This window comes from Ischnura elegans, chromosome 7, assembly GCF_921293095.1.
Source record: "Ischnura elegans chromosome 7, ioIscEleg1.1, whole genome shotgun sequence".
Taxonomy (NCBI): Eukaryota; Metazoa; Arthropoda; class Insecta; order Odonata; family Coenagrionidae; genus Ischnura; species Ischnura elegans.
In genome coordinates, this window is record NC_060252.1 from 55,943,008 (window position 1) to 55,963,644 (window position 20,637).

The 20,637-nt window shown below is 39.0% G+C and overlaps 1 protein-coding gene across 1 annotated transcript in view; it reads right to left on the reverse strand.

Moving 5' to 3' along the window:
* Positions 1–409: 409 nt before the first annotated feature.
* The window catches only part of LOC124161824 (alpha-crystallin B chain), a 52,789-nt gene continuing 32,561 nt past the window's right edge, over positions 410–20,637 (reverse strand). The window contains exon 3 of the mRNA XM_046538019.1: positions 410–2,754. Within this exon, the coding sequence (XP_046393975.1) occupies positions 2,560–2,754 (195 nt within the window). The 3' untranslated portion in view covers positions 410–2,559. The remainder of the gene's footprint in view (positions 2,755–20,637) is intronic.

Here is a 20,637-nt window from a genome sequence, read left to right on the forward strand (position 1 = left end):
CTCCAGTCTCAAGTTTGCCGCAGTCAGGCAAAAGTGGTTGTTGCGGCTAAGAGTACTTGTTCTTGAATTATCTCGCCTTGTGAAGCTATTGGAACACCTTACCCTCTTAGCTAGCTATGCGTAGCTATTGCATTCCCATGAGTTTTGGCGAAAGAGATATTTACTGCCCCCAACAGTACAAGTGATTACTTGTTTATTTTACTGCTGGTAGGCGTTACAGCAGTCACGTACAGTATATCTTATTCGACTTGTAGCTAGATTTTTCTTGCCACCAGGGGATAATATCGGACTTGGATTAAAATAATATTATCTTATATTGGGAATTGTGGTATATTGTTATATTTTTTACCACAGTAAAAGCCCCTTATCATGGAAGGAGGGATTGTAAAATGAAGTAAACACGCAATCATTGAAAGTATAATGTTTCACATTTATTTTTATAATATCCCATTCACATCAATTGCCTTCAGTATATACATAAACCAAAAACATGGACATACATTTTTTAAATTTTTAATTCTAGTTTTTAAAAATCACATCAGCGTGAAGTCGTGAGGAATAACTAATTTTCCGTCTAAAGACACGGCTAATATCAATAAAAAAATACCACTTTCAAATAGGGTTTTTCATTCTTTTTTTTCGAAAGGGGCAAAAAGCCGAACAAGCGCTTACAAAAAAAGTTGGAAATTCGTTGTTTGTGGCGCAATAAGACGCCAACGTTGGTTTTCATGCCTTATCATGTCTTTTAATTGGTGTCCACAGCAGTGAAATAAGCGGAAGGGACAGAGGCAACTCGGGGAAGAAGATAAAAAGCTATTAGGCTTTAATTCTTTTTCAGACATGCTGGTATCTTCCTTCTTTCTTTCCTGTATCTACCCTCGTAGAAAACTACATTGACCTTCTCCCTTGTCACACCTTTCCCTCCAGCCTGGAGCACTCCCTCTGCACCAAACAGGCAGGCGACACCTAATTACATAAATTATACATACTCTTGCAGTATTCTCACACTTGGAAATGAACAGCAACAGCAAATAAGAAAACCCCGTGGAAAAATAGTGCAAAATATGAAACTAGTTCACTTTGATGTCGTTCTTCTCCACTAAGTGCCACCACTTCTTCGACAGGAGAAGTGAAATTTTATTATTCGCTTGATAATAATAATAATAATTATTATTTATATAAGTGATGACGATGATGATGATGAAGACGACGATTATGATCGCGACAAAGTTGACGAGCGACCGATAGCAAAGACCACCCTAGTGAAACCTTAGTGCAGTGAAATCCCTTCCCTATTGTATTTGTACGGCTATTTATTTCACATCTGCGTCATTTTCCTTCCAAAATGTGCCATAAGGAGATAGTTTTGGTCTTCCTCTATGGGTTATTATAGGCACACCACAAGTCACTTCGCAGAAGTCGGAGGAATAAGGGGGGACATTTCTCGCATGCACCATCTCCTCCGAAGTGGATGTATAAGAGAAAGTATAAAGAGATGTATTGTGTGAGGCGAGTAGCGTGGGTATTTTCGGGCAAACCACCTGCTGGTAGGGCAGTTTAGAACCACACTTCAGTCTCGAGGAGTAGGTTTTATTCCAGGGAAGGTGTTTTTTTTATTCAGCTTTCCTCGATTTCTTAACATCGTCGAGCATGTTTTAGAGGAACGACCATGGTGGCCTCCACACAACAGGGAGGCCTCCTATCTACCTACTCCAGCATTTTTTACACTTATCATTTATTTATATAGAAAAAAGCACATTGAAAAAAGAGAATATACAAAAGGAGAAGCGAGTCCTTCCAGTAGTGCATGCGTGCCCCTTCTAAGAGGTTTAACGACCCCTCAAGCGACCAGAAAAAAAGAGTTAGGTGGTTGTGGAGAGAAAACGGTGGGGATTAAGAGGAGAACTTCTCTGCCTTTGTGTGGTAGAGGGAAAGAGAGATTTATTGTGGCTTGTTTGTAGGAACTAGAGATATCTCTTAGGAGCACAGGCCGGCAGAGGTGTACGAGCGTGAGAGAACTCGTGTTTTCTTTTATTTTTAATTTGAATATAGAAGTGGTGGAGAGTGGTGTATCCAGTAAGTGAGCGTGGGAGCTCCAGTTTGGGTAAAAGTGACCGGAATGGGAAAATGGTGAAGCAGCCACGCTTGCGCAGCTAACAAAAAAGGATAAAAAAGATAAGCGTATAAATCTTATGGTGCATCATTATCTTTCCCCTGCGAGGGATATATCGTGGGGAAAAAGAATATTGTGATTTATTTCATTTCTTTTACAATAATGGTGGCTGTGAATGGGAAGGGAGGCACGTGCTTCGAGGCAGTTAAGAAGCTGGGCTTTTCATCAGGTTATATTGTAGATAACATCAGAATTTTTACACAAAAATTCATCTCAATGTCAGTATTAAGTCACTTCGCATGCATCTTGCGCGTTTGATTTTCACGGTGATTTTCATTTAAATAAATTGGGGATCTCGCATTCATCGTTTTTTTTTCATTTCTCTTGGCAGAGGTGTTACTTCATATCTTCCTTTTCTCTTCTTCATTCATTCTTCATTAAATATTTTAGTTGTGGGCGATGGGCACAAGCTTCTCGGGCGCGCCGAGTGCTGGTAGTGGCGCTTCGACCGTCAAGACTCCGTCCTTGCTGAGCGAAGACTTGATGCTTTCTGGGTTCGTACCCTTGGGCAGGAGGAACTCCCTGTTGTACTCCCTGTACACGGATTTTGTATCTGTCTTCTCCTCGTGCTTGGCGTGGACCTGCGGGTAAAGAAGAAGAATAAGGTCATGAGACTAGAGAATAAGTTGCAGTCGCGAAATAAATCCATCCATCCCACACACCCCATCATTTTTATATAAGATCTTTTCTATTTCTATTTTTTTTCAGATGAAACGAAAAATAATTTTAGGAAAAAAAACAAGAACTAGACAAAGGAATAATACAATACTAGATCAATATCGCAAACATTCCGATGCAATATCAAGTGGCTGAAAAATTATGGCTCTTATGCCATAACCTTCGAAAAATAAACCATTTAATTGGTTTCGTAATCGCGATGCAATGACATATGGATATAAAGATACATATGTATACAAGGAAGAGATAAAATAACTAGTAGAGAAAGGTACTGAATTATGCACGCTATCATGAAACATTTTGACGAAGTCATCATATTTGAAAGAAAGAACCATTTTGATGGTATGGCCCCTCGCCGAAATATCGATTTTATACTTGAAAAAGAAAAATGTGATTAAAAACATTAAAGAAGTAGCAGAGGTACTTCCGATCCCTCGGTATATATTCCAAAAGGCGTTAACTTATTGCAAAAGGACGAAGGGGGGGGGGGGGAGCGTGGATATATATTTAAGTTTCGTGTTTAATTCATTAAAATTTGCTGAGGAAATAATACCTTACTCAAACATGCATTTTTATTTTTAACCCACTGAAAAAATTAGCTCCTTCCCAATTGAAAGCGACCTGTTTAGTGATCCATATGGTTCTACACTATGCTGTATTAAACCACATTTTCAGGGGAAATAGGGTAAGGAATGGTTGATTATATTTATAACCAATAGGATTCTTAACCCCTAGAGCCGAATAATAAAGTAATATAATGAGAGATCCGAGACACCTCAGCAACAACATTGATCAAAGTATTCTTATTACTTTATTGAATATTAATTTATTAAATTACGAATTTTTGTGGGCGGACACGCCGACAAATTGTTAATTGTCCACCCGTGAAGTGTCCAAAATATTCTTCTCTACATCTTTAAAATATGAAATTAATGTTATACCCCTTGCTATAGCTCAGTAGGCATCATTGCCGCGGGAATGATTAAGAAAATCCTGCAAAGAGAATTCCCACGACAGAAAAAGAACTAAAATGCATAGCCAAGGTTTCCTACGATGAGCACTGTGTTGGGCCAATTTCAATGCGGGACGACCTTTATGGATCGCACCCCTCTAGCGGTTAACCCTTGCAACCCAAATCGAGTCGAGACGTTCCTCGTCTGGGACAGTCTCCGAACGAGACTAATCGACCTTGGGTTTCGGGTCTCTTCAAGGCACACTCTCCCTCATTTATGTATGTATATACTACATAAATACCTACCTACACACATTATATTCCGGGTTGGACGGGTGTGACCATATTAAGGTTTGGGGAGCGTCTCCTTTTATGGAGCAGCGGTACGGAACGACATTAAGTGCCCGAGCGAGTGTCGCAACGTTCGGACGAAATGTGACTCACGAGACACCCTAAGGGCACATTAATAAGAAAAGCCCCGCGTAACTCGGCACGTAAATCATTCGGCGCCCCAAGACATGATCGTCAATCATGATGGCGTAATTTTCTTCTACCACGACAAATTCATCTTAATGAGACGTAAAACCTCATCATTAAATGGGCTCTGAAATAATATTTCAAGCGAGGGTGGTAATTTTTTGGTTGACTCTCGAAGTTCGTGTGGGTTTTATCTGTTAGTAATGATGGAAGTTTATAGTCAACTTTTTGCGGAGAGATGTCACGGAATAATACTTCTAATGTTCAACAAAGATATATTATTGCCCACAAATTTTATTATAACAGCTTAGTACTTGTGTTTCGATTGCTACACAATCATCATCAGTACCCATCAGTATCGCCGAGTACGCTGTTAATAAAATTTGAGGGCAATACCATATATTCGTTGATTATTATGATCTAACAATAAGTTTGTCGTTAGTAAGGACAACATTTAAGTCCCTCTGCTGAAAGAGTAAAAAAATGTACAACAAAGGCGACGCTAGTAAATTATAGTTTACTATATTTTAATTCATCGAAGTCACAGCAATAAAATCCCTTATATAACAACAAGATAAATTTGGAAAAATTAGCAGATTTTTCCCTAGTTGATCATTATTTTCTTACTTAATCTTACTCACAACTATAAGTCCTTCCTGCATTGCTTATTTACGTCTCATTAACCTTTGTTAAAGGAATTCATCGATTATCCCAATTTAAACCCGAACCAAGAAAATACGTATTCTGTAATAATTGAAATAGAATATTTTTATTATGATATGAAATGATAACAAAGCGATATCCTGTGTAATATATAGATAGGAATGTCCTGAGGTCGTTAGAATGAGCATCGTTACCTTTACTTTGAATCGATCTAATCATAAATTCCAACTCACGCGCTAAACCACTTCAAATTGATTTTTAGACCAAAAAAATACCGTAAGCTTCCTGCCTGGTTTTCCGTTCGAGTTAAGCATGCGAAACACGTAATACCAGCTCTGCACGATTACGTCATTTGCCCAAGGTAGCAGCACTGCCAGCAATGAAATTTTTTATTACCAGGGAATTGCATTAAAATTATACTATCATACAAGCATTTGTTAGTCTCATTATACTATGATTTATCGGAGTCCAAAAACAGCAGCACATTGCGAGGAACAAAGTAGATGCCTACGTTGCCAGGGGCAAGGGCCTTTAACTCATGCATCTGCTCGTGCCATCTATGTGATCAGAATTCACGGCAGCAGTCCCACTATGGTGGAAGCATGAGAACGGATTTAAGGTGTTTCCCGGATGGGAAGTGCCTCACGTTGACTGCCGAGTGTTCTCTTGGTGTCCGGCATGACTATGCCGAGAGAATAACAGGGAGAAGTCACGAACTGCAGTCGTATAAGAACTGTCGCAAAGGATAGATGTGTTTAAACTTAGTAATGACGAAGCTATAATTAGGTACAGATTTCGAAATACTACTGTTTGTCTCCTACATTGCTAATCGCTCGAATCCCCTAAAAGTTGTTAAATGTTGAGATGTCTGTTGTCGTCTGTTTTCGAGTCAGTTGGAAATAAATAAAAAGAAAGCAAACAGGGCCGCTTAAAAAAACATTGAATGATATAAAATAAAATCCAAAGATTCAAACTAGATGAAGTTTCGATTTTACTAAATCACCTTCAAGGAACGAATTCAATACACGCCATTTGTACCTTAAAGATGATGTAGAAACATTATAACAAAGGTCGTAATAAATTTTATAATCTTGGAAAATTTAAAGTATTCATTTCAATATGGAAAAATTCCACTCCATCACGCTTGAAGCTATTTTTATAAATTTTATAGGTACAGATTTGTTGTCAGCCGGATATTCCGAAACATTTGCTCTATAACCGGAAATATTTAGGGTGAAATCGAAAGGGAAATTGATTTGGAAAGAAAAGAAAAAAATAATTTGTTTCTATACCGAAAATTAAATTGATATGTGTTTAATAAAGAAACGATTTATAAGAACCTACATCTGGAGTATGCTCCTATACGGAAGTGAGGCATGGACAATGACCGCAGCGGAGAAAGCAAGGATAGAGGCCTTTGAAATGTGGTGCTACAGAAGAATGATGAAAATCAAATGGATCGACCGAGTTAGTAACGAGGAAGTCCTAAGAAGGGTAGGAGAGAAGAGAAGCCTCATGAAAACCTTAATAAGAAGACGGGACAACCTTATAGGCCACATCTTGAGACATGATGGCCTGATGAAGACAATCGTCGAAGGACAGGTGGAAGGCAAGAATGGAAAAGGAAGACCTCGAACACAATATATGGAACAAGTAAAGAGAGATGTGAAAGAGAAGAAATACGTAGGAGTGAAAAGATTAGCTGATAGGAGAACTGAGTGGAGAGCTGCGTCAAACCAATCCTAGGATTGTTGACCAGTGATGATGATGATGATGTGTTTAATGCTTGTTGTTTTAATATGGGATCATGCGAATGATGCTGTTTACGTCCCACCTCTACCAACCACTCTGAACGATCTGGGGAACTGCTACCGATACAGCAGCAGGTATGCAGCAGAGTTCGGATACCGCGTCGATGATTGCCGTGAAGCCAACGGTGGCCACATTGAAAATGTATAACTTTTATAACGTCTATACCTATTAAATAATCATAAAAAACTAAATAATTATTAAATTTATCAAATAAAATTGATATAACGCATTACGAAAAAAACTTTGAAACTTTCTCTACTCATTGAAATAAAGCTTGTAAATTTTGGATTTTTACTTGGATGTACTGTAATGTAATGATTTGTAGTGAAATACGAAGTTTTGAAAACGGGTACATCATTTAGAATAACCCGCTATTTTTAATCTCTAAAATACGAGATCATTCCCAAAGCTTGCCAAAGAGGTTAAAGCTACATGATGGCGTTAGGCAATCCAACCAAAGGTTTAATAATATTACGGCCTCCAATGAGTAGGTAATATTTTGAACGGCTACCAACGGCGAGCCGTTCTATCTATCGCTGACTCACACTCTAATATGAACACGCCAGTCCGCGAGGTTGGCTTGCTTCATCGCTACCCTTGAACTACCCTCATGCCGAGATGAGATGCAGCTTGTTCATCCCTCCCTTCACCCTTGAGGATCTATTTGAAGCAGGGATGGTAAGTGAAACGAAACGAATATGTTTCGTTTCGACCCGGAGGGAAAAGAAAATACGAGGTCAAGGCTAGGGGAGTTTTATCATTTGGAGAATTGTTGGACAACTTTTTTATCATCATTAAATGTAACAGTATGAGTAAATGAAACCAGTTACTTTTCAAGATTGGACCCTGATATCTTAGCTGATAAATTGTTTTTAAAGTAACAGAAATTTTTGCTGCTTCTCTTCATATCCCTGGGTTTCTCTATGTTAAAGGAGAGAAAGATCATTTGGAAAACTTCAAAAGTAAAAAAAAAAATAAAAAGAAATATAAGAGTATGAGTAACCGAAACTACCACCATTTCAAGATCGGACCTTGAAGTCTTAATTGATTCCAATTAAAAAAAAAAAGCAACGTTAGCCAAGCCCATTTACTTTTTGCTGCTTCTTCACACATCTCTGGGGTTTCGGAATGTTACATCGCCGAGAGAAAGAGGGACTCACTAAAATCGACAACGTAAACACCTGGTCTATTTAAATCCCTGGCCTATTAAAAAAAATGAGAATAAATAGAAAAGAGAGAAACTCTGCTCCCTCCCTGCTCTTTGGCCACGCTAGCAACCAACTCTCTCGTCTCCCCCGTCTCATTTAAAACGGGCAACATTATCGTCCGAAGACTGCTTGCTCGCTGGTTTCTTTGAAAGTTTGCCAGCCTTTGTTTGCCCTCCACTCTCCATCCTCCTACGTCCTCGCTCGACCACCGCCAACCAACCAACCCCCTCCATCTTATTCCCCACTCTTCTCCCATATAAGCAAGCAGACCAAACGTGTCGTTCCAACTCCTCTCTCGAAGGAATGAACGAAGTCTGGAACCTTCTTCTCCGTCTCCTCCTTTCGAGGTCTTTCAGGTTGGTGGCGCCGAGAAATATCAAATTTTAGATTATTCAAGAATACCGACTATGATAAAGTATTCAAATTGTATGAAAATTACTCAGGTGAATTGATGTGTAAGAGAATTTTTTTTTTATTTAGCGAAAATTTAAATTTGACTGTAGGTGCATCTGCAACCGGTTTAACTATTTCAATTGATGATCATACTCTCAGCGGGGCAAGCGAAATTAATTTTCATCGCCTTCCCTCCATTACGGCCTTTGGAATTCCCTGACCCTCATGAATGAAGAATTACTCTCTATAATAGCTACAATGGTATACTAGCCATTTTCGCCATTATTTTTATATTGTTAGTGGACCACTCAGCAATACAAGTACATGCGTTGATACCACTTTTGGCTGATATTTTTGAAAACGCAATCAATGCCTGTGAACATATTGTTCATTGCCTTGTAAGCTACAAATTCAACAGGCTTTTGGCATTTATTACTGCTAAATAATGAGGAAGTTAAACCTATAATTTCCTGTTGAAGCAATAGAAGACTTATTTCGGATATTGTTCGCACTCAGGACGATTTGGGGACCCACGTTTCCACGCCACCTATGAGGTAGTGTTCGAGGCGCGCTATCACTCCTATCTTTTGGTTTTGTATTCTTACTCCATCCCTCCCACCGTCTCTTCGCTCCCTCGGCTTCCTTTCCCCCTTCGAACCCCGCTCACGTCCATCCGCCACCCCTTGACCACGAGACATGCTCGGAGGGGCAACATGCGATCTTCGATACGCCCTCTGCTGCTGGTACGAAAGTAACGCTGCACATTGTGTGATAAACCTCTCGATGAATAGTAGCGGGTCAATTATATAATTGTCATCGGTTTCTTAAAAGCGGAATGGGGACCTTCTCCGAGACCCGAAAGATAAGTCATAATGAAAATGATCTTCCTTATTCATTCATTTTCTCATAATTTTTAAATAACACGCAGACAGCGTAAAATTTTTCTGGAGTCACCCTAAAAAATCTCAATTCGCGAAAATTCCGCAGGGAAATTTTGGAATATTTTTTTCGTGCGATAAGATTACGTAAAATAACGACGTTCCAATAACCAGCCTGCGTTTTTCTGCGAAACTATTTCTCAGGGAATGGTGGGCTTAAACGATTTAACAGAATACGGCAGATATTTTTTTAAGATTGAGAACACAAAAGCTTTTCTAAAAGCTTACCATCTGTCAAGTTTACTGTATAAGCTCTCAGTCAATAGGCTCTGGCGTTTTGCAAGCGGAATGTAAGATGCGTATCTTCTTCCTTGCCGTTAAAGATGACGGAAAACAGAAAACTATGTTATTCCGTTTCCTCTTTTTTATTACCAGACCCTGAAGTAAATGGTTATGTAATGGAGGCCCAATAATTTGGGTAGAATCGACATTATTTATACATATTTCCCTTTAATGGGAATAAATTTACCCTTCATTCGAAAATCATTAACTCATTATAATCCAATGTTGCTTCTAAGCAACATCACACATTTATACATTCTCAGCTCTATTCAGGAAAGATTTAAACTACATATTCTTTTGTGCTGCAAAGTTTAATGGTAAAATATCTTGCTGTCACATAAATTATGATTGAGTAGAAAATTTAAAAATAAAAAAATGAGAAGTATGCTAATTTAATTTCACACAGAAGCAGCTCTGGATTAGAAAGGGTTATGAATATTGAGGGGATGTACGTTCATGGACATAACCCTTGCGGTGGTCTGGATCGTGCAAACAAATTTACTGTAAGGAGGAGAACTTTGGAAGGAGTGGAAACTGCTTGAGCGGTTTTACTGCTGCACCCGTGTTTGAGACATGCTACCTATCTCACCCGCATCGATTTCCTAGCGAACTCGCGTCCAACCGTCTCAAGCTTTATGAGCAACCCCTACAGGGTGCAACGTCCTAGGATGCACCCAGGTGCAACGAATATCCGAAGCTGATGAGATCTAAGAGTGAACAGCAGAATACATTAGGAACTGCTTTCAGCTACTTGCATCACATCACTTTGCAGACTGTTCAATGTTAAAAGCCGTGGCGTCTGGCTATCCATGTTGTGTACATAAATATTTAGAAAAGACCTCACAGATCGCAAGTTTCCCTTCACAAAAATTAGACACAATTATATAGTGTTTGATTCAACTGCAAGCTCAAGAAATCAACCCCGGGGCTTAAAACAATAATGCAAATTTATCACGGTTACTTTCAGTTTCAAATCAAAATCCCTCGCTATAACTTCAAAATAATTTAGTGCTCCTTAAATAAAGGTTGAAGCCATAAGCTGTGTGTGATATAACGTTTGACTGAATCATTAATTTTCATCCCATTTTATTTGTTTAATTTGATTTAGTAAATAAAAAATAAATAAAATAAATGTTAATGATACATAAAGCGTTTTATCACACAGCATTTGGCTTAAACCTTTATCTAAGGGACACTAAATTTTCCTTGTATGTGAATACATTAATCCCCATTAAAACTGATAAACATAATACCACGCGAAGCTGACAGTTTTCGCGCAATTCCTGAAAGTACATGAAGTATTAAATTAAGTTGGTGGGTTAAAAGTGATACATCCGAAATAGAAAAAAGCTCGGAGAAAGGCATGAAGGTATTTAAATTACGAACATCAATTACTGAATTTGGCCATTTGATTATCACCAAATCTCTTTCCGTTAAGAACCATTCATTCTCTTTGAAGAATGACGAAGAATTTGGATAAATATCCAAATTTCTAATTCTTTCACTTAGGTACGATTTTCAATTGGGTTTATCTCCCCAAGGCAACGCAGCAAGGCTTGTAGGTGCTCGGGTCAATGCACAGATAAGAGAAACGTTGGATCCGCCAGTACGCGAGGATATTGCACTCTGGACCATAACTTCTAGCGGAAAATGGGAAGTCGGACGGAAGTAGGATGACGGCACGGAGATCTTCTCGTATTCCGCGGAAATATCGTAAAAACCTAGAGCAATATGTCATAGCGGAAGCTCTTTATTTTTACGCGACTCAGCCGTGTGGATGATAACAAGTCCATTAAACCCGTCGCGACGAGAACGTACACACGAGGTCGACCGAACCCGGGCAATGGCGATTTTTTACGACTTCTCCCAACTCCAAGAAAGAAAAAAAATAAACGAATGATATTCGTCTGGCTGAAGTGGGCTTTTCCTCTTCACTCCTTTTTTATTTTAGCCCCGTTCTACCCTCATGTCATCAGCGTGACGCTGGCCTTCCTTTCCGGTTTCCTTCTCATCCCTGTGGAAAGTCGCACGACAGCCATGAGTATCACCGAGCTACACCCGCTCTCTCCAGAATTTCGTCCTTCTAACTCATCCACCGTGCTGGCGCCCTACTTAATATCTGCACGACATAACGTCTCAGACCACCGCATAATACAACGTCAGGCCTTGCCCTGGAGATCATCCCCTCAATGCACTCTTTCTTTCCGGCGTAGGTAGGCCTCAGAGTAAATATGTACATGAGCGATCGCCGGCTCCTGCGCATGGGGCCAAGATTATTATTATAGTATTCTACCGATTAAGGCAGGTTTCCATGGAGTACTAAAGAAGTGATTTGGGAGCCTCCCTTTCCTTCCAGCACTGCCTTCTTCAATTCACTGTAAGGCCTACTCCGTTTCAATCTATCTAAAAATCCTATTCTTTTCCTTCCTCTCCCTCGTTTACCTAACATTCTACCCTCTAACACCATTTTCAACATCCCCTCCCCGCTAAGTATTCGCTCCATCCATACATTCTGTCTCCTCCGTACATCATCTAAAAGCTGCCTCACCTCGCCAACCATATCCAGCACTTCGTCGTTCCTTTTCCTCTCCGTCCATTTCACCTTCTCCATTCTTCTTCAAGATAGATATGATAAAATCATACAATACGTGATGGGTCTGATTGCCGTTGATTCATGTTGATATTTCCATTTTTACGGTAACAAAACATGGGAAACACAAGTTAGACGCAGGATGAATTGTAACCTGGAGTAAAAGTAGGGGGAATGATGTTTAAATCCGAGAGGTACGCGGATGATCAGGCGTTGATTATCCAGTCAGTGAGAAGACTACAAGCTCTAGTGGGTGCGATGGACAAGCGTGTACTAATCTCCTTGCATAATATTAAGTTTTTAATAACAATAGAGATACAGTTAATATCATAATAAAAATTGTTAGAATATTGCATTGTCATCTGGTTCTGACTTATCCTGAAAACTTCAGCTAGTTTGCTAGTCGGAAAGTGGGTTAAAATTGAGTAGCAAGATGATGAATAACAAAGAGAGTATATGAAAAAACTTTTTAGAATGGCAGTGCCGCTTACTCTGAGGTAATGACAACTAAATATGCCAAAGGGGTGGAATCAAGAAGGATTACACCGAAAACACTATAATCTGCAAAACACACGCAGACGCAGCCAAGGAGTTAGCATGCAAATGTCGTTCCACGCGGTTCATTAGGACCTCGTAAGGGTTTTCCTATTTGCCTTTCGCACGCTGCAAGCGACCAACTCAAAAAGACTCGCCGACGTTTCTCTTACTCCTCACGTCGAGAAACATTGCAACATCATAGTTGGCAATCATGACCTTCACGGCACAAGAGAGAAAATCATCGACGAATACATTTTCCATTACGGAAAACATTTTCACTACCAACGGAAAAATCGGGTGGCGCAGTCCTTTGAAGTTGAAGCCTGAATCTTGAAAAAAATCTTGATTTCCAGCCTGAAGCATTCCAAGGGAAGCAGACAGAAGCCACGCTCGTTTGGATAAAAAAACGTTTTCCCTCCTTTTCTAAAAGATCCGATCGGCAGAGCTGATCACTTTGATTCAGAGCATATTAATGAAGGCAGCTTAATACATCTGGGTGCCTCCCGTCTTTGATCATTGTAATAAAAAAATCAGGAAAATTCCTAAGCAATATTTTTCTGTACACAGATGAATGAATAGCCGCCATGAAATGAAATGGATTTTTACAAATGATATTGAATAAAATATATACTACTCTATCATAATCGATACTTCAGTGAATTCAATTCAACTTCATACCCGCAAGGCATTTAGTGTTAAAGTTCCTTGAATAGAATCATTCGTCTCGATGTATATTCATATATGAATGCACTTATTGAATTTTCATAAAAAATCTCCTATCGGCTCATCTTAAAAGCTGCGTTTCATGCGGGGTCCTCCACCTATATCTTCATGTGCCGTATTTGCAATTGAGTGAAGATATTCACCCAATAGCTAACGTGACCCAATGTTTGCGCTAAGAGAAATCTTTGGGCCGCCTGAAAGAGAGTATCTCCTTTTCGGCTTGAGAAAAAATTTAAGTTATAGAGATGCTGATGATGTTTGAAAGGGAACCATAAGCTATCGAGGGCGTAAACATGTCCTGAGAGAATTTTGTTGGCATATTGACATTGTCCTTAGATCAATATACTTACCGCGAAAAGAAAGATGTAAACAATATATATTCTCATTTAATATCAATTTATTTTAATTATTTAACATATTTTGGAAAAATGTGATAAGAATGATTTGAACAAAAATTGTGAATTCCTTCCAGCTTCCAGATTGAAGGGGAGGAATGTTGGTTGAGACACAGCAATGGTTACAAAATAACTGCGGAAACGACATACTGACAGCGGCTATGGAGAGGAATTGTTTATTCTTGCGTAGGAGAGGAAACAGACGACTTGAGTTTAGGCTTACAGAAGCGAGGTAAAGATTCAATGTAGGGAAAATACTCGTTTAAACTCATATTCATACCTGGAGACGTCAAGCAACAACTTCGGGATTTTTAATTTTCAGGGAGCTTGAGTCTGAATCGATCGGAATAACCACAATTCTTGGATGCTGAGATATTGTTTTAAAATATATTATTTTTCATTATGCTGAAGAGGAAAAGAATTGACCAAAGGCAAAAGGATACGAATGAAAAGATCATGAAAGCCAAATTAATACACATTAAGATTTCTCTCTCCTAGAAATTTTATGCTAACTAGTAAGTGAGTTTAGAATAACAACTCTTTAAATGTCGCACCGTCCGCACTCACTTCATAAGCCAGCTCTCTCCAACTCTCACCATGTACACAAGTTCTAAGTGGGGTTTTATTATCGGTGCAGGAATGAGTTCGCTTCCCCAGATTAATGAGAGGATCACGAAAATCCCCGCCGTGTGAGTCTTGGCTGCCCACCACGGAATTCCTTCGCGAAGCTGGAGAAGGGGAGACTCCCAGCGCAATGGGATGCTCCAAAGACTCATCTCCAGCTCTGCTATCATAGCGAGCTCCTTTCCCTTCGCAACAAGGATTACCTTCCCCTCAACCTCGTTGTCAGCGAGCAAGAACTAGATTAAACGTCCTTGGCTCCGCCTACGCACCCAGGTGCTTTAATACAGAATTACACCAAATATATACTCACATAAGTATTGCAATCGCCTTATATAACATAACGAGTCCGAAATTTTAGTGTTTTCCAAAAATCGCTTAGTTGTACTGTCGCCTTGTCTACAATAAATTACCCTCATAGGGACTCGAACCCAGGTCAATCGTGCCAAAGGTTACAGATCCCTCGTGTAAACGCACTCGGCTATGGGGATTTGTTAGAGACGAGCGGTTAATCTAGACGGAGTGATGCCGCGCGAAATCTTTATAAAGCTATTATTTCTCGAACTTAGCCGTATGGGGAAGAAATACGTGGCACTTTCTCTAAATTTCCTGCATATTTTCATAAAATAATATCGTCATTCAAACCCCGAACACCACTCTCGCGATATCTCTATGCCGATGAAACTAGAGTTCGATAATGATGTATTCATTGATTGGCGAGGGATTTAATTGAGTACGTGACTCCAGACAAAACAAGATTGTGTTCTAAATATCGTTACGTCGTAATTATACTTTTTAACATGCCGGCCCAAAAACCGCTGGTCATTCCCTGTATTATGCCGGCCGTTTTTGCTACTTTTCAAAAATCCATTACAAAAGAACCACTCAACTCGTGATAATTGTAAAAATTATATTTCTACATATGTCGGCTTCGAATGGAACCAAATATATCAAGGAATGAACAGAGACTCATAGATTACGTATAGTGACAGAATAAATCATTTTGATATTGTTGAAAAGAGCATTCCGCCAACTGACGTGATTGGCACGCTAAGTGTTAAAACTCTTGTTAAATATGTATATGTTTTAAACGATTTTAATATCTCCGGGTGAATACTATTGATGAATTCTTCCAGGAATTAACATAAGGGGTCCACGAAATCCAAGAAGAAATGAGGAATTAACATATGGGTTTGACGACAGAATTAACCTGGCAGAGAACCCGAGAAGAATTCATCAATGTATATATATTTTAACTGACTACATACATACTTCTCCCACACTAATCCGCCCCTCACCCCACTGGCATCCTTTTAGCGAACACTCCCTCCCACTGACCTTCCATCTCACTTCTCACCCGCTTCTATTTTCGCCACATGCGCTTGTACGTATTTTTTCGTCCTCCACCCCCCTTCGCTAGCTTACGCGTCTCGTGTCTTCTCTCCAGCTCGACTCATCTTAAGTGTATATTTTTTTTCGAAATGGTAGCCTGTGATAACTCTCTTCCGTTCCTTTCTTTCCTCTTTAACGAATCAGCCAGCTTCACCCATCGCCTTGGCCTCCTCCATGCGCAAATCCAGTCCGGAATATATGACGTGGACGATGATGACAAATGATAAAATCGAAAAGAGCATCGTTGCAACGCCCGATTTCCGCAGAATTTTTTTTTCAGAAAGTCTTAAGGTTTATGCAGGTCAGAAAACATCAAGGAAGGTTTACTAATAAAAGTTTTGCGAACCTGCTAACGGATGTCCGTGAAAAATTAATTGTTAAGTTAAAAACGTTGATTGAAAAGATTAATGGTGCTGTTTCCGGGGGTATTGGAAAATTAAAGGAATACATCGTACTCAGTTTGAGTCCAAATACGTTGAAAAATCACCAAAATAATAGTTATAGATGTAAAAGGAAAATATTTTTCTAGGATGTGATAATAAAATTAATTTCATATCTTAAGTTGTCTAGCATGGCTCTATCACAAAAGTAATATCCTGCAATTACGATCTTGTTCAACAAAAAGTTAATTCATGGCGTCTGAGAAAATGGTATTGTATCGCATCAGAGCTGTAAGATGCTAGGAAAAGAAAACTTCAAGGAAATCTTTACGGATAAAACCTTTGGTGAACTTTGTATACATGTCTATGCGTTGAAAATCGCCAAAATGATAAGAACAGACGTGAAACGAAAATATTTTTCTTGGACGTCATTATAAATTCATTTAGTATAACCTACTACCTAGCATGGCTCTATCACAACAATAATAAACTGAAAAAACGATCTAGTTGAACACAGCGTTTCTCGTTTATAGCGTCTGAGAAATTGGAATTGCATCATCATACATTGGAATTTATCATCTTATTTCAGAAGATCCAGACGTTGCTTTTAACACATGCCTCTTTACATGGACGGGGGTATGTCATCGGAGTAACTTCAACGCTGAATATTCAATTGAACACGAAAGCGTCGTCAAGACTGAGTGAGGTGCTACTCAACTTATACATTTCTTTCTGGACGTTGCATGAATCGTAACGTGTCGAGTCCAAATGCGATGAAAATCGCCATAATGATAGCTATCGATGTAATAGGAATATATTTTCTTGGCTGAGATTATAAAATTAATTAAGTATTTTAATGTTACCTGGCATGACCCTATGACAACTAATAGACTGTAAAAGCTATCCAGTTTAACACAGTCTGAATAGATGGAGTCTGATGTCTAAAACAGTGGAGTTGTGTCCTGAGATAGCGGTGACTGAAAGCCAGACGAAATTCTTCTCCCCAATGTTTCCCCTCCACGTTTCATTTCACAGCCATTCCATTAAGAACAAGCTACTACCTAAACAGCTGTTCCACCATAAAAAACTGGTTTTAGTAAAAAACAAACACTAGAAAAAAGCTCCGTCTCTACAGAAAATACATTTTTATCTACCTCATAGGAAGAGGCAATGTAACTCATGGCGTCCTACATTTTTATAATATATGGAAGCTAACAGTTGTTTGCTAACGCCAAATAATTTCGAAATATACAAACCAACGCGCAAGCAAACGGAACTGAAGGCATAATTAAACTTAGCCTATTTGATGGAGGTCATGGCCTTCTTTTCTTGATTTTCAAAATGTACCGTCTATTTAAGTATGGGAATATGGCTGCAATATCATCTCGGGGACTCAATTTATTGGAAGACCGCAGAATATTTTTCTGAAAAAAAATCTTTGAAATGAACTTGATGAAATACTATTATATTGAAAGTTACTGGATATTTTCCTAAACTCCTTTCATTTCCCAAACGGTTTCATTACATTTTATATTATCTTGGACTCATGATTATACACAGTAAAGGGATGTCTGTCATGAAATAGAAGTATTGATGGAAAAAGTCCCGAATTTTTTAAATTTATTAATATGTTAGACTAGACTAGGCTTGAAAAACTCTCTAAATTCGCAATGAAATATTTTATAAAGCAACTTCAGCTCTGCAAACATCGTTTTAGTGAGGAAAAAGCCGGTAATCCATTTCAAATACGATATTATGAACCTATTGATTTCTAATTCAGAAAGACTGAGATTAGTTAGTTTAGACCTAAACCCTCATAATCAGGTGAAATTTGGGGACCAATGTTTCTCAGAACCATGAATACCGGGGTTTCTGATGAACTACTGTAGCTCAGCGGCAACTAACTCAGAGACAAAATGCTCTTTCACCCCGTAATAAATTTATTGCTTTCGTTAAATCGTAAATGCTGCGATAATTACAAAGGAGCGGAACTAGAAGACATAAACTTAATTGAATTATCTTCTAAATTTACCAGTGGCATTGGAAGATTTTGCCTAAACACTTACTCAATGACACTTTGAGATTGGTTACATTACGTAAGATTTGCTTCAAATGACGCTCTAATTTTTGTGAAATCTTCTCGGGTGTTCCACTGGGTGAGTTTCTTGTAGGTAAACGTTTCTCTGCCAACGCTTTAGTGGATTAATATAGCAATAAATTGCCCAGAGGACGACGACAGAGGTAGATGTCAAAACGGCGGCATACAAGCAACTCACCCGATTGGAAACCCGAAAATATTTCACCAGAATCATACGCCGGGAAAGAACAAAATCATACAACACACTCCAAATACTTCGAAATCGCACGGTCTATATATTTCCGGACTGTATCACGTTATGAAACAGTTTTTGAACAGTGGCGGCATTGGGAGTTCAAGTCGAGATTGCGTTCTGGAGTAAGCGATGAGGTAATCGTTAGAGATAGCGCCTCGTTGATTGAAATTGAATTATGCCCCATGTGTGAGAGGCGGTCGAGTTTTCCTGCACGTGCACGCCGAAAGGCTGATAGGGTGACTGGGCCCCTATGGCAATGAGCCGATTGAATTATGCACAATGAAGCTTCGATGGAGGGTACAGGCCGAAGAGATTAATCGAAAGCGCTAATCCATTCATGATAATTATCCAAGATATGTTCACCTTGGCTACTGTATCTAACTGTCTCTCCACCTTTTGCATTCATTAAATTGAGACACTCATTTTTCGATGAGGGTAAGGTAGGAAATGGATAGTAGGGGAGTGTTTGAGAGGAGTGGTGAGGCGCGTGATAGGTAGGCGGATAATCCATCGGCCATCAAACGACGCATAATTCAGCCTCTACTGTATGTATCGTAGATGAGGGATGTCGGAAGGTAGTTTCTATATGGAATTTAAATAAAATTTTAAATTTTGGAATAAAATACTGAAATAATTACTACCGATAAATATGCCGTAAACAGATCTAGCTAAAAACTTGTTTATAGTGACACTCTCCAATAATTTTGATTTTATCTCGAATGAATTTTGATCCAAAGGCTTATAGCCTCCTTAACGCCAACCCACCGCCACTCTATGAATTCGAATTTAGGATGTTGGTCCGAAGCAGTGGCGCAGCGAGGGGGGGTTTGGGGGATAAAGCCACCCCCCCCCCCCCTAGAGCTGCGAGAATTTTTAAAGTTTAATCCATTTCACTTAACAGGACTAATATTACTTATAGAATATTGTAAATATTAATAAAATGTTCCTCAGAAGGTCGTAAAACTCACCATTTCGAACCATTTATCTGTAAAATTTTCTAGGGGAGGGCCCCCGCTTACCCTGGCGGGTATTCCACACCCTCAGACACCCCAGTGTTTTGCGCCTGAAACCCCCCCTAGCCTTAATTCCTAGCTGCGCCCCTGGTCCGAAGTACATGTCATTTTCGTGGATATTTCCAAATTTACCCTTTTAATTATACCCCATTGACAAATGGCCACAAAATCAGTTTTTCTGCGGCTGTTGCCAGGATATTTCATTTGAAAATCCTCAGTTTTTTTACACTTTCTTGTGACGACACTTGCCTAGGTATACGAAAACGTTAACAAATGCATAATGTTGTGCATTTGAATATATGCATAATGTTTTAGAAAAAAATGATGTAATATTCTTTATACCATAAAATTTACGATAACAATAAAAGTAATGCCCTTAACTAGAAAATTATGAAATCGCGTCAGCCTTGAGTTGGTGAAATTACGATATATTCATTATAAAACATAAAAAATAGTAATCTCCAAACTTTAATAACACACAACTCCAAGTCCTTGAAAGTGTCGAAACCATGGTAGGTAGAGGAGTTATTTATGGCAGTTTTGGAAATTACAACTGGTGTTTAATATTTTGTGATGTAATAGCAGGTCTTCGGCGTTGCACGAGAAGCAATTATTAATGTTCGAGAGGATTAATTTGAGGACCTTACAGATGTAGAAGAGACTACTGGAAATGAAGAATTTTATGCACCCCTAAACAAGCAACGAAAGATCCAGGTTCCTGCAATAGGATAAATTAGAGAAAGCTGTCAAATTGAACAGTGATAGCTTTTCCTGGAATCGTGGGTGTAATTACGAAATTACCAAAGACATTCACCCTTGTTTCCGCTATCTGAAAATATTCTCTTGATACTATGCGGTGCTAGATATATTGAATGCGTTTGTATTACCAGAATATGCCACCGCTTAAAAGTTCCCCTCTTCCATTTCCAATGCTTTATCCTTATAATAACGCAGTGATTACTATCGTATGACCATTTCGGTTATAGTAAACTAGCAGACCACGCGGCGTAACGCGGGAAGGGTACCCAGATAAGTGGGAAACTAGGAACTTGGAATTCATGGTCACATGGCAGGATT